The 14435-nt window shown below is 41.9% G+C and overlaps 1 protein-coding gene across 1 annotated transcript in view; it reads left to right on the forward strand.

Annotated features, from left to right (window-relative positions):
• Window positions 1-14435, forward strand: part of LOC121167132 (adenylate kinase 9-like) — an 80455-nt gene that overhangs the window by 12884 nt on the left and 53136 nt on the right. The window contains exons 7-11 of the mRNA XM_040996513.1: window positions 3110-3238; window positions 4626-4700; window positions 6343-6438; window positions 7271-7410; window positions 7494-7674. Coding sequence (XP_040852447.1) covers window positions 3110-3238; window positions 4626-4700; window positions 6343-6438; window positions 7271-7410; window positions 7494-7674 — 621 coding nt within the window. The remainder of the gene's footprint in view (window positions 1-3109; window positions 3239-4625; window positions 4701-6342; window positions 6439-7270; window positions 7411-7493; window positions 7675-14435) is intronic.

Genomic DNA, 14435 nt, shown 5'->3' on the forward strand with positions numbered 1-14435 from the left:
GGGGAAATAAACAAATGAAAAAAATCCTGTCTCCAAAAACTATTAAGAGTACAATCTTGAGACAAGTTTAATTGTAGATTGTAGTCCCTCTACATTCCAGAAGCGATTATACCTCCTTCCATGGCAACAGCTTTTGGTCACCTACCATGTGTTGAACTCTACACAAGCTAGAATAAGGAGTTGGGGAAGAACAGTAAAAGACAAAGAGTGATACAGAGAGAAAGTAGCACTGCCATAGTTCAACCTACAAAGCTAGCACATTCCTGAAGATCACATAAAAAACTAGATAGATAGACGATAGATAGATAGATAGATAGATAGATAGATAGATAGATAGATAGACAGAATAATCCTAAAGTAAATCTAATAAACATGATACATGGAAAGAATCTTCTGCTGTGATATAAAGACAAAATAGTACCAACTCTGTTAACAAGTGATGGGCCACATTTGGTCCTCTGGGGTGCCCTGGCCACAGTTTACCAGTCCGTGCTCCAGTGAAATGTGTCTGTGATGGACTATTTCTCTTAGGGCCTAGACTCCATGAAATTGAATATTAACTTACAGATGGAGGCATTGCAGATTATTTTTTCCAGTAGAAAAGACAACACTGCCCCAATAGGTCACAGTCTTATTGCCCTGTAAGGCAATAAATAGCCTTATTTCAGAGATTATAAATACTTTTATTTTACTAGCCTGCTTGTTCCCTCATTGATGGGTTATATATGTCTTTGACATGTGTCCTTTTATTTTAAAAGATATTACATATAAAATTCATTTTAGAAATATATAATAATTTTACCTACAGAAAGCAAACATTGGATAATAACCAGCATCAATTCTAGATATTTCTTTTAAGGAAACTCAGGATGGGCATTTGGTGCAGTGGTTAAGAGGCCATTTGGAATGATGGCCTGCCCTATCATGCTTGGTTTGCGTGCCAGGCTCTGCCCCAGACTCCAGCTCCCTGCCAGTGTACAGCCTATGAGGCAGCAGGTGATGGCTCAAGTGATGGGAGTGTCTGCCGTGCAAATGGGAAGCCTAGAATGAGTTGCAAGTTCTGGCTTGGTCCTGACCCAGCCGTGGCTGTTGGGGACAACTGGGGAATGATGAAAATAGATTTCTCTCTGTCACTCAAATAAATAATACTTTTTTATTTTGAAAAGGAAAGCCTCATAGAAAAAAAATAAGGTATGTCCTCTTGGTATGAATAAAACAACCATCTCAAAGTCTATGCAGTCCTTATAATGAAATACTATTTTAAAATTATGGCAAAAAAGGAAGGTAAAATGTTTCTTTTGGTATAAAATATTTGAGATTCATGCATAGTTGTTTTTATAGCACAGTTTTTTAAAAGATTTGTTTTTAATTCTAAAAGCATATTTTTACAGAGAGAGGAGAGATAAAAAAAAAAGAAGAAGTTCTTCCATCCTCTGGTTTACTCCTCAAATGGCCACAATGGCCAGAGCTGAACTGATCTGAAGCCAACAGCCAGGGACTCCATCGGGGTTTCCCACATGGGTGCAGGGTCCCTAAGACTTGAGCCATTCTTCATTGCTCTCCCAGGCCATAAGAAGAGAGCTGTATCGGAAGTGGATCAGCCAGAACAAGAACTGGCACCCATAGGAGACGTCCACCAGAGGCCAGTGGATTAGCTTGCTGGGCCACCACACACTGACCCCCATAGTGCATGATTTTCATGAACTTTTTGAAGACCCTTTGTATGCATGGACTTCAAAACATTTTTTGCACCAAGATTAACTTACCTTTAACTCAATTTTTCTACCAAGTTTTTGAAGAACCCTCCTGTGGTAAGATACAGGGCTCACAACTCACTTAATCCCAGGAGTCATGGAAGGATGTAATCAAGAAGACTGAAGGACTTGGCATGAGAGCCTAGTGGCTAAAGCCTTGCCTTGAACATGTCGGGATCCCATACAGGCTGTGCTTTGTGTCCCAGCTGCTCCATTTCCCATCCAGCTCACTTGTGGTCTGGGAGAACAGCTGAAGATGACCCAAAGCCTTGGGACCCTGCACCCGCGTGAGAGACATAGAAGAAGCTCCTGGCTTTGGCTCGGCTCAGCTCCGGCCGTATCGGCCACCTGGGGAGTGAACAGCAGACAGAGCATCTTTCTCTCTGTCTCGCCTTCCCTCTGTAAATCTACCTTTCCAATAAATAAATAAACTATTAAAAAAAAAAAGAGTGAGAATTATGCTAAAGCTACACTATAAAACATGAGGACCAATAGCAGTAAATGAGTAGCTAAATTTAAATCAATTACAATTTAAAGTTCATTGCCCCTAAAGCAGATTATTAAGTAGTTTATATAGATAAAATTTTATAAAATATATATCACACTGATAAAAGCTAGAGAGAATGTATAAGGTAGTGTTAAACATGATCCAGAAAACCAGACCACTGGCCAAGAACCTTCACTTGACTGTCCTGTTCCTTCGGCCTGGCAGTGTGCTTTCTCTAGAACCTGATATGGCTCTACCCCCATTTCCTTCTGGGTTCCACTAACCTGCCACTTACACAGAGAGCCTGTTCATAACAGGAAGCAGCACCTTCCCCATCACTCTCCATCCCCTATCTCCTGCCTGATGTCTTCCTGTTTTTTGGTGCCACCTAATGTGTTTGTTTGTTTGTTTGTGTATCTGTTTAGGCTCTGTAAGGTGAGTTCTGGGGGGCCAGAATGCAAGTCAGTTTGTTTCCTGTTGTATCTCAACTCCTTAAGACAGTGTTTCACACTTAGCAGGTGCTCAACGAGTCCATGCATGAACTAAGGGTGACCAAACAAGTGGCTAGAGAAAATCTGGTTTCTCTATTCTACATCTACAAATGTGACATTCCTTCCCTGTTCTCCCCTCATTATTGGGAGCAAAAAGAAGTTGGTAATTGTCCAGGTCAGTTTGAAACTTTATTGATAAAAACTGCCTTATGAGTGTGTAATCTCTCACTCTTAAATAAGAAAGAAAGAAAAAAAACCTTCAGTCTCTAACCCCCTCCTCCCCTACTTCTCCTGCCAGAATGGCAAGTGTGTATAAGGAAGAATGTAAATTGAATAAAATCATTCACCTAAAATTATTTAAAATATCTTCCATGTAGGCCTTTATTGCTGAAATGCAGATGGTGGCTGAAATTCTTCAACACCTAGTGCAGAGGCCAGAGGATTATTTGGAAAATATTGAGAACACTGTTCAACTCTATAAGGAAATGATTCTTCAGCCTTTGGAAGTAAGAACGCGATGTGTTGCTGACAATGGAAATGCCTGTCTTTGTGTTTTGTTTACCATGATGACCTAATTCATGTGTCAGCATCTCTCTCTAATCCAATTCTCCTCTTGAGCATGGTGGGAAGTTGTTAGGAAGGTTTGCACCCCAAAGGCTGTTTTCTCCAGCCTCCATGTCATTGGATTCGGAAAAGGAACTCTGTAAAAAGTGACACATGAACTGAGTTTTTCAAAGAGCCATTGGAGCAATTCATTTATAGGGAGCAGTTGAAAGTTTTATGTTAAGGAATAATTTTTATTAAAGCCTTTACAGTCTCTAACTTAAGGAACTGTCCAAACAAAAATGCGCTTCAGAAATTTAAAACCTGAAATTGTCTGTGGTGACAGGAAGAAATGAATGTTCTCTTCCACTGCTGCTAGGAGGTTTGCTAGAAAGTCAACCAGCAATGCTTGCTGATAGTAACACCTGCTCGTGGAAGTCTGGCCTGTGGGTCCGCTCTATCAGGATATAGCAAGAAAATGCTTACTCAGTGTTCTCTTGTATGTGTGCATACATTTGTATCAGTGAGGAGAGTGGTGAAGAAAGACACACCTGGCTGGAAGGGTGGAGGGGAAGGACAGGAAAGGGTCCTATTAACTGCTTCTATGCACAGTCTGCATTCACTCTCTGCTTGCAGTAATTACTGAAGAAGATAATTTTTAAAAATATTTTAATAAAAATAAATGCTTGATAACAACTCACAAAATATTTTTAACTTACCTAAATGCCATACAATAGAGGAATGTACATCATACCATAACCACACTATGTAATTTTATCAAACTTTCAAAATGTCATACTGACAATGATCTTGTTAAAGTAAAGGATATGATGACTAATTACAATATTAAGTAACAACAAAAAAATTGGCTCAGATGTTGTACAAGATGATCTTGAACATGTAAAAAAAATTCACGGAAATGATGATGAGAGGAAAACAAATAGCATTTTCTATTTTTTAGTTTTCTATAAGAAAAGTGTATCTTGAAATAATAAAAATATATATGTTTTTCTAAATGAAGGCCATCTATGACTTAAGTGACAATCAAACTCTACTATGATCTCAAACCAGATAGCAGAACTTATCAGTAGAGACAGGTAGACAAATGCCCCGAAATATTGTGTACTGGAAAAGATTTTAAGACTTCAGTATATATAAAAAAAATGAAAAAATCAGAATAGAATTCATAGTAAGAAGATGAGTGTGGGCTTTTGTCAGTCTCTTGAGCCCTGAGAACAATATGTTGATCAGATAGGCAGCTGAACTTTAGATACTTCGTCAAGAATCTGATCTTGTGTTCGACTTTCTCAGTGATCCTGGATTAGAAGGCCTCTTTTCTATTCTCTACAGGAAGTCATGGCTGAGCACAACCCGCAGTATCTCATTGAGCTTGAAGGAAACAAGCCCCCTGAGGAGCTCTTCATGGTGAGTGCAAGGCCATGATTGGCAGTGTCGTACTTGCATTGTATTTCCAAAATAGTTCCAAAACATTGATTAACATTTTGACATCCTTCATTTTGGAAAAAAAAATGAGTTCTGGCACTTAAAAATGTGGTCTATTTATTTGGTTCTTTCCATATTAAAACTGCATTTGAATTTGAAAATCTTCAGATAACAAGTATCTCAACAAAAAGTGAAAACAATCACCAGCCTCTAAGCACATGGTAATACACTTAACACCGTTAACCAATAAGGAAACAAGAATGTAGACTGTCATGAGATACCATTTCACACCTGCTAAGATGGCCAAACCAAAATAATGACAAGGAAGATAAAAAACAACAGTGAAAGGCAATAATGTTGGTAAGGATGCAGAAAACTTAAACTCAAAGATACTTGGCAAGAATGAATAAGGTAACACAGAAGTGCAGTAACTCTTGCATAAGTATCTGACAGGTGTTGGGCATCATGACAAGCTCTGGGGTTATAGCCAGGAATAAGGCCAATACAGACTTGGATGCCTGCCTTCGTGTGCTCTTCAGATATAGAGAGGGATATAAATTTAAAAAATAGATTGTGTTGTAGTCAGGAAGGGCTTACAAGATTAAAGGGGTTTGGGCAAAAGGATAAAACCTAGTCTGGTTAGGAGGGCTAACTCTCTCAAACTATTTTTAAATGGGAACTTGAAGATTAAGCAATCAAAAACAAAAAGATTAAGCAATCGTTAGAAGAAGAAGGGTTCAGTGTCCCATGTTGTAGGATTGGTCTGTGTATAAACAATGGTCCAGAGACAAGAAAATGCACAAGGATTTGTGGGATGGAATGTGGGACTTTAGTGCAGCAGGATGGGGGTGAGGGTGGTAGGGGGTGCAGACTATCAACCAATTAGAGTTGTACCTCGTGTACTGAGGCCTCGTCAGTAGGGAGCAGGCAACAAACAGGACACAAGAATGATCATATTTCTGTTTAGGAAAGATTACTCAGTCTGCAGTGCAAAGAAAAGACAGAAGGAGAATCCAATTAGTGGCAGAACTAGTTATTGGCTTTTGGAGTTGATCAGGGCAGTGAGAGATGCCTCCACCCCAGGGTAGTGAGTATTAGAAGCCAATGAATGGCTCACTGTGAGTCAAAATGCGTCCGCAGAAGGTATGTTGAAGTCAAAGTGCCATACCTATGATAGTGAACTTGTGTGGGAATAGGATCTTAGCATGTATAGTCAAGCTGAAATGAGACCATGCTGGATTAAGGCGGGCAATAATCCAATGCAGATTAGAAGAAACTCAGATGCCAGTTGGGAAGGTTGCTATGTGATCACAGAGCTTGGAGTGATGTGCTGATGTGAGGAATTCAGAGAAATCATGGGGGAAACACTGCGCCTGAACATCTAAATATTTTGCACAAACTAAATTGTCCTGTCTTCCATTTTCCATGCGCTTTTTTTGAAAGACTGGCTTGCAAACCCAGAAATACAAAGAAGGTGCCGACATCCCACCAGAAGCTGGGGAGATTCAGGGGAAAAAAATCTCTGTCTAGGATCTGAGAAGACGCAGGAATCATGAGCCCATCATGTCTTGCGATTCTGTCATCACCTCAGACCTGTGTTGAAACGTCTTTCTTTTCCCTTTAGACCGTCTTGGAACGGCTTAAACATCTCAACCTAACAAGAGCAGCCATCATCACCAAGCTGCAGAGTGCAGAGGAAGAAGCTGACACAATAGAAAATGTGAGTGAGGGCTCACCTTCACAAAGCCCGCCTTTTCAGTCTATCTCGTGATCCTGACATCCTTTCAAGGTTTAAAAAGGCTTCCAGGACGCCTTCTATAAACATGGATATGTCTTTGGGAAGAAACTGTATGTATTGGCACAATCTCCCTTCAGACACTAAATACAACAAAAATATTGAGACAAGGAAAAAACAATGAACCATAGAATAAGGAAAACAAAAAAGAAACCCAAGATCTGTTTAAAATTTTCGTAGCCCCAATGAGAGCAAAACATAGAATTGTTCAACTTCATTAGACACTCATTCATTGCTTCAGTCATTCAACTAACTTTTAAAGTAACTACTGTGCTTCTGGCTCTGAGGTAAATGGATGTGATAACTGCTAGGGGAGCCCATGCCATGGTGTAGTAAGCTAATCCTCCACCTATTGTGCTGGCACACCCTGTGGTCGCCACTTGGCATCCCTGCTGCTCCACTTCTTCCCTCCCTCCTTCTCACCTCTGTCTCTCCGCCCCCCCTTTCCTCTATAACTCTGACATCCAAGTAAAATAAATAAATATTTTTTAAAAAGAAAATAAAATGCCCAATAATTTTGGACAAAACTTTCTAATATCCATGGAAACCAGTCTTACCGTTTCTAGAACAAGACCACAGTGTTGCAATTGCAACACTTAAGCAGTGGGGCGGGGGGCAGGGGGGCGGAAACAAACGTTTACTTTTGAAATGGTTATTGAAGTGGTAAAAGCAGGTCAAGTAAGAAGTGAAATGTGTGAGCTTGTTCATCTCAGCCAGACCTTTGCGCAGCAGTTAACCGAGCGTCTGTGACCCACAGGAGGAGCTGCTCCGCATCCTTGCCTCCTATAAAATGCTGGCACCGAGATACAGATGGCAGAGGAGCAGGTGGGGCCGGGCATGTCCCGTCGCTTTAAAGGAAGGAAACATATACCCAGGATTACCAGATTTTTCTGTAAGGTAAGTACGATTTTGGAACTTCATTGTAAAACGTCCCCTTCCATCTTGTCAGTTGTTCATTATTTTGGCACTTTTTCTTAAAGCTTTCTAGGTAAAATATACTGCCTATCATCAGAAGAAGCATTGAAAGCATTTTCATTAAATCCACGGCCCTATCTTCTTCCACCCATGCCTACACCACCGTGCAAGGTGCTTTTGTATGGACCACAGTATTCTGGGAAGACCACACTTGGCAACTTGATTGCAGAACATTATAAAGGAAGGGTAACCACTTGCTTCTTAGCTGCCTTTCTTCTTTCTTTTTTCTTTTTTTTAAGATTTATTTATTTCTTGGAAAGTCAGATATTCAGAGAGGAGGAGAGGCAGAGAGGAAGATCTTCCGTCCAATGATTCACTCCGCAAGTGAGCGCAATGGCCAATGCTATGCCGATCTGAAGCCTGGATCCAGGAACTTCTTCTGGGTATCCCACACAAGTGCAGGGTCCCAAGGCTTTGGGCCATCCTCGACTGCTTTCCCAGGCCAGAAGCAGGAAGCTGGATGGGAAGTGGAGCTGCTGGGATTAGAACCGGCATCCATATGGGATCCCAGCAGGTTCAAGGAGAGGACTTTAGCCACTAGGCCACGCTGCCGGACCCCTTAGCTGCCTTTCTTTTCCTCCTTCCTGCTTTTCTTCCATGTCCCTTTTTTCTTAAGATTTGTTTATTTTTATTGGAAAGTCAGATCAGAATTTGCAAAGAGAAGGAAAGACAAAGATCTTCCAACTGCTGGTTCACTTCTCAAATGGCCACAACAGCCAATGCTGCACCAATCTGAAGCTAGCAGCCAGGAGCTAGCTGGGTCTCCCACACAGCTGCAGGGTCCCAAGGCTTTGGGCCATCCTCTGCTGCTTTCCCAGGCCACAAACAAGGAGGTTGATAGGAATTAGAGCAGCTGGGACATGAATGCTTGCAAGGTGAGGATTTAGCTTTTGAGCCATGCACTGGGCCCTCTTCCTCCCTTTCATCTGTTGATCTAGCTCTCCTTGCTTCTTACCTCTAGAGTGGTGTTGGTACTAAGTTTTGTTCAATTTACACTGTCAGTGGGATCATTGTTCCAATCAGCTTCCTTCTTGCTATCTCTGCTGCTTGCAGACCACACTACCCCCTGGATCTTGGATTTGAATGCCATGTCCACCCAACAGCAGCACCATATTACTTTCATGGTCTTGCTCATCTCCTGTTTCTTGAATCCCTTCCTCTCCTCTACATGTCTGATTTTATTCTTAGTGATCTTTTTTTGTATTATATTGCATTATGTGACAGTTTTTTAGGTACTGGGATTCCTCCTCTTAATGATTTTGATATCCACAAAGACTTTCCTTGCATCACCCCAGCCTGTAAGGTATTTTTTTTTACCTCTTCTCCTCCTCTGGTGACGATGGTCTCCATTCTCAGTAAGTAGAGATTATTTTGGACTTAGACCAGAATGAGAGCCATAAGGAAGCAGGTCTATTTAGGATATCATTTGAAGGCAGAGTCAAAGGCTTTGATGAAGAATTGGAAGACTGAGACATTAGGAGGCCACTGTGGCTCTCAAGTGTTGCATGTGAGTGGAGGAATGGCACAGGATGAGGGTTGCAGATGTAGTTGATGCAGTGCAGATGTGGGAAGCATGATTCCAAGGGTTACCTGGTTTTTTGTAAGCACAGGAGTAGCATTTCTCTGTTTTCTCCTAATGTTTTATTGTGTGCTGTGACCTCTCAGGATCCTAGCAGCCCTCACAAGCCTCCTCCTAATGCCTCACCACCCCAGAGGCAGCCATTGTCCTGACTTGATGGCATTCGCTTCCATATTTTTCGTTTATGGCTTTCTCACTGGTGGCAGCCAACTTGTCATGATTCTCCATCATCATACAAGCAATGAATTACGACAAAAGGCAGGACACTAAAGCAGGGTTTCTTAAAGTAGTTTCCAAGAGAGGAGGAAAAAACATGTAACATCCTTTCTTTCTACTCCAGGGCTTTTATCCCTGAAGCTGAAGACTGTGTGTTGGCGGTGTGGCTTTGATGCTCATGATTGGCATTTGTGATTGGCAGGTGTCAGTTGCATGCCCTAAAGAGTGGTTTTGTGGCCCCTCCCCGTCTAACTCTGTGCCTGACCATTTTTATCACAGGAGCATAATACCATACGTTAGTCTTGCACGTTTCTATTTTTTAGCTTTATGGGCTTAAACAATGTATATACCTTGTGCCTATTTCTTTCACTTAACACTATGATTGTGCTGTCAACCTATGTTGTTACATATAGCTGTCAATTATTTTGCTGTATTGCATTGGTTTGATCATGATTTATTTAGCTGCATTTGAGTGTTAATACAGCTTGGACTGATTTCAGATGGGAGTGTTATGAACAAGACTACTATAAACATACTTGCTAGTTGTTGGTGCACCCATACACATTTTTTTTGTGCATTTGGGAGATATATCAAGGGAAGCAATTCCTGGGACATAGTTGGTGTTGATTGTGCTAAACTGTTGCCCAAACTTGTTTTCCTGATTTGTAATCCTGTTCACAGTGTCTTAAGAATGTTATTGTTCCACATTCCTGCCAACTCCTTTTTCTTGTTGAAAATCTGCTGTAAATCTCATAGGAGTTTCTTTAACAGTGACCCTGGCATTTTTCTATTATAAATTTTAGAATTATTTCTGTCTTGCATTTTTTAAATTTATAAAATAATAAAATTTATTAATAAAGAATGGAAAGATGGAAACTACCAACAAGTTTCAATACCATAGTCAGGATTTTGTGTAGAATAGTTTGGAAAACAGCAGGCATTTATTACATACATTTAAGCCACTTTGTTGAGTCATTTTATGGCTACCTTTCCACTTAGCGCTTGATTCTCTGTGTACTTGATTTTGCTCATTCTTGAACTCTGTCTTTTAAAAGTTTGACTATGAAGTGTCCAAATAGGATTCATTTCTGATTGTGTCTACTTAGGGTTCTAGGGGTTCCTTGCATTTGGATTCCATCTCATATTTCAAATTGAAGCTTTTCAGCTCTTAGTTTATGGAATCATTTTTCTAAATCTTTCCTTTTTTCATTCTTTCTGGGCCTCCTTAAACTCAAATACTGGTTTGCTTGATGTTATCTCAGAACTCATGAATGTTGCTTCTGCCTTTTCAAGTTTTTTTTATTCTGTTTAAGATATTTCAGAAGATCTGTCTTTAAAGTTGAATATTCTTTCTGCTTGATTTAGACTTTGCACTGCATTTTTTTCTTAGTTTGACTTCTTGGATTCTTCATTTATAATATTTTTGTTGATTTCTTTTTCAATATCTCTTTTTGCTAACTTCAAAGCATAGATGAAGTGCAAGAATAGGAACAGGGTCTCTTTTAAAAGTCAGGTGGTACCCTTGTAAAAGTGAACATGGGCCTCCTCATGAGACAGAACTGCTCCCATCCCAGTTTGTTTGCCCCCTTTATCCTGTCAGGGATGGCACCACAGTTGAATACACAAATGGGGGCAGTTTGGATGAGATTTAGAGAGTATGGTGACCTCTGCAAAGGTTTCACAGCAATGCCACAGGGAGCTTGGCAGACACGTGCTCATCATGGCATCATCTGCCTAATGGAGCATGTTCAGGTGCACCTGGAGTGTGAGTATGCTGCATCTGCAGGGTGGGGGATGGAGTTGTAGCAGTACAAGGCTGGTGAACTCTTAGCTCCTTTGTTTATGAATGAGCTTCCTGCCTGTCCCATATCAGTATTGCCTGGTTACTCCATGTTTTTAAGTTTCTATACTGATTCTCACACTCTGGAGCATCAGTTGTTTCCTTCACCTTTAAGAGAAGGTTTTTGTAGAGTAGAAAGCTTTATCCTGAAGATACATTTTTTGGGTGCTGGCTGATAGGCTTCTTTGGCTTTCATTCCAGTTGGATACTTCTTTTTCTGAAGTTAATGGTATAGGTAGTGGAGCTGTGGTTGCTTCGGGAACCCACTGTGGTGGGTGAGATCCCTGAGTAAGGGGAAGAGGCCAGAACTTAGCAGATATTGTGAGCAGGTCATGCTGATGCTACAAGTGAGTCCAGCCCACAGACTTTCTGCCACCACCTAAGTCAGGAACTGGAACTATGAGGACAGGTGTGGCCAGGCTCCAACGGCCCCAAAGACCCAAGAGCAATGCCCTTGCTGGGCAGCACCAGCAGGGTCCCCAAATGCTATAGTGGGAATGACTGGACCCATGAAAGCAGGCCATAGCTTTAGTGGGGGCTAGGAGACTGTTCTGTAGGCTGCTTGCAGTTGCCTGGGGCACATCCCAGCCAGGGAGTTCCCAGCCCAATATGGGGTGGGGAAAGGATTCCTGGTGCAAGGGCAGGGGCCAGCATTAGAGCTCCCAGGCCACAATTGCAGGCCAGAGTGCAAGGACACAGCTTGGGCCACATTCATGTGAGAGGAGGTTGAGCTCAAAGCATTGCACTGAGTATGGCAGGGCCTAGAAACCATGAGCTAGATCCCTAAGCTGGTAATGTGCTGGATGAGCCAGGTACCATGGGAAGAAGGGCAGAAGCCACACATAGCAAACTGGGTGGGACCACAGGGTCCTTGACATTGACCTGGAGACCCAGTGGGTACAGGTGATAGCTCCAAGAGTGATGCAATGCATGGAAGGCAGAAAGAAGGCAGTAGGGAAGAGAATGATTCGCAAAGAGGTGGGGGAGAGGCTCCTCTATTTCTAGGATCTCTGAGGCCAAATCTCCCAGATGCTGTGCACCTGCTTGCCCTGCGGCATTGTGTAGGATGGGATGCTGCAATTACCCTGGCCCTATTGGTCCCCATTGGGCCTGTGAGGCTCAGCTTCCTTGCCAGAGAGTGCAGGAAAGTCCCTGCTTCCCCCAACCCCAAGAAGGAGAGACACCAGGGCTTCTTTCTCCCAGGCAACATGGACTCCAACAGTGTCTCCTTTCCCAAGATGGCAGCACACTGGCACAGGCTATTCCCTGGGGGTGGTGCAGAGGAGATACTGAGAGTTCTTTCTCTGAAGCAGAATAACAGTGAGTTCTCCAGGGGACCCTACCACAAGCTCCTGGTGAGTGGGGACTGGGTTCCCCTCTGATGAGGAATGTCCATATCAGGTATTGGTCTAGCTCCACAGAGGCTCTTATGCAAACCCCTTCCCCTGCGCCAGGGATTCCCTCCCCACCCCTAAACAGAGCTGGTAGGCTTTGTGCCCCTCTCTCTGGTGCCATCCCTGGTGTCTGTGCCCTACAATGCTCACACTTTGCCCTTCTTGAGCTTGATGCCCTTCCCTGCAGCAATCACCTGCAGATGAAGTGATTCACCTGCTGCGTTGGGTCTTCTCTGGGTTGAAGACAGTGAATACTGGATGTTTCTATTTGGCCATCTTGAATTCATCATTCAAGTTTTAAAGGGAGTTGCTCATAAACACAAGATGATTAATGAGTAGGGAGATGTGAATTTCAACTATGATTAACTGTTTCTCCTTATCCACTAGAATGGTAAAAATTTAAGTTGGACAAAATCAGGTGTTGCTGGGAATAGAGATGTCCCATAAATTTCACACATTAGCAGTAGTGCTGTAGAATAGTCTCAACACTTTGAAAATAGTTGGAAGATTATTGTAAAGTAAAATATGTGTTTACCATATGCACAGTAGTTCCATCTCAGGTATTTACCCAAAATAAACAGAAACACACATTCACAGACTTCTGTACAGGATAAAAAGGGTTCATATTTTTAAAATTAGGAGAAGATTTGTGTGGCTCATTAACTATGATGAACATACTAACTTGAAATGTTAATAGTGGAAATGCAGATGGAGAGGGGTGAGGGGTATATAGAAACTATATTATGATCTCACAATTTTTGTTTTCAACATTGAAAACTACTCTGGAGTAAAATGTTGAAAGAAAAATAAAACATCTGTGCAAATGCACATCATTGTTTTATTCATAATGACCAAAACCCAGACCCAATTTAAATGTTCATCAATGGACAAAAACAATGCTATCGAGCTAGCTCTATGGCATTTGGGGTAAAGCTGCTGCCTGCCTTGCTAGCCACCCATATGAGTGTGCATCAGTTTAGGTTCCGACTACTTCACCCTTCCAAGCCAGCTCCCTGCAAATGTGCCTAGGAACACAGAGGATGGCCCAAGTGCTTGGAACCCTGCACCCACATGGGAGATCTGGATGGAGTTCCCAAATCCTAACCTAAACCTGGCCTAGCTGTGGCCATTATGGCCACTCGAGGAGTGAGCCAGCAGATGAAATGGCCTTCTTTCTCTCTGTATCTATCTTTCTATTGCTCCCCACCCCTCACCCCGTTAACATTGCCTTTCGAATGAATAATTAAATCCTAAATAATTAATAAATAAAACAACTGTGGTATATCCATACAATGGACTGCTACTCAGCAGGTTACTTGAAATAACACTGATGAATTACAAAAGTGTTTTTGCTAAGGGAGGAGAGCTGAAAGAAAAGATTGCAAGGTGTTGTTTCATCTGTATGAAATTCTAGAAAAGGCAAAACTAATCTAGAATGGCAGAAAGTAAAAATCAGTGACCAGGGACTAAGAACAAAAAGTGGGGAAGGGAAGAAAGAGAAAGAGATTGACTATGAGGAGAACAAAAGGGAACTTTTGAAGGTGATACAAAAATTACCTTTTTGGTCCAGCGTGGTAGCCTAGCGGCTAAAGTCCTCACCTTGCATGTACGGGGATCCCATATTGGCACTGGTTCTAATCCCAGCAGTCCCACTTCCCATCCAGCTCTCTGCTTGTGGCCTGGGAAAGCAGTCAAGGATAGCCCAAAGCCTTGGGACCCTGCACCCACATGGGAGACCCAGAAGAGGCTCTGGGCTCCTGGCTTCACATCAATATCCACTTGGAGAGTGAAGTGGATGGAAAACCTTCTTCTCTGTCTCTCCTCCTCTCTGTATTCTAATAAAAATAAAATAAATATTTTTTTAAAATTACCTTCTTGATTGTGTATTTATACATATTACATATTTATACATATTACA

The sequence above is a fragment of the Ochotona curzoniae genome, unplaced genomic scaffold, assembly GCF_017591425.1.
Source record: "Ochotona curzoniae isolate NIBS_2020 unplaced genomic scaffold, NIBS_Ocur_1.0 patch336, whole genome shotgun sequence".
Taxonomy (NCBI): Eukaryota; Metazoa; Chordata; class Mammalia; order Lagomorpha; family Ochotonidae; genus Ochotona; species Ochotona curzoniae.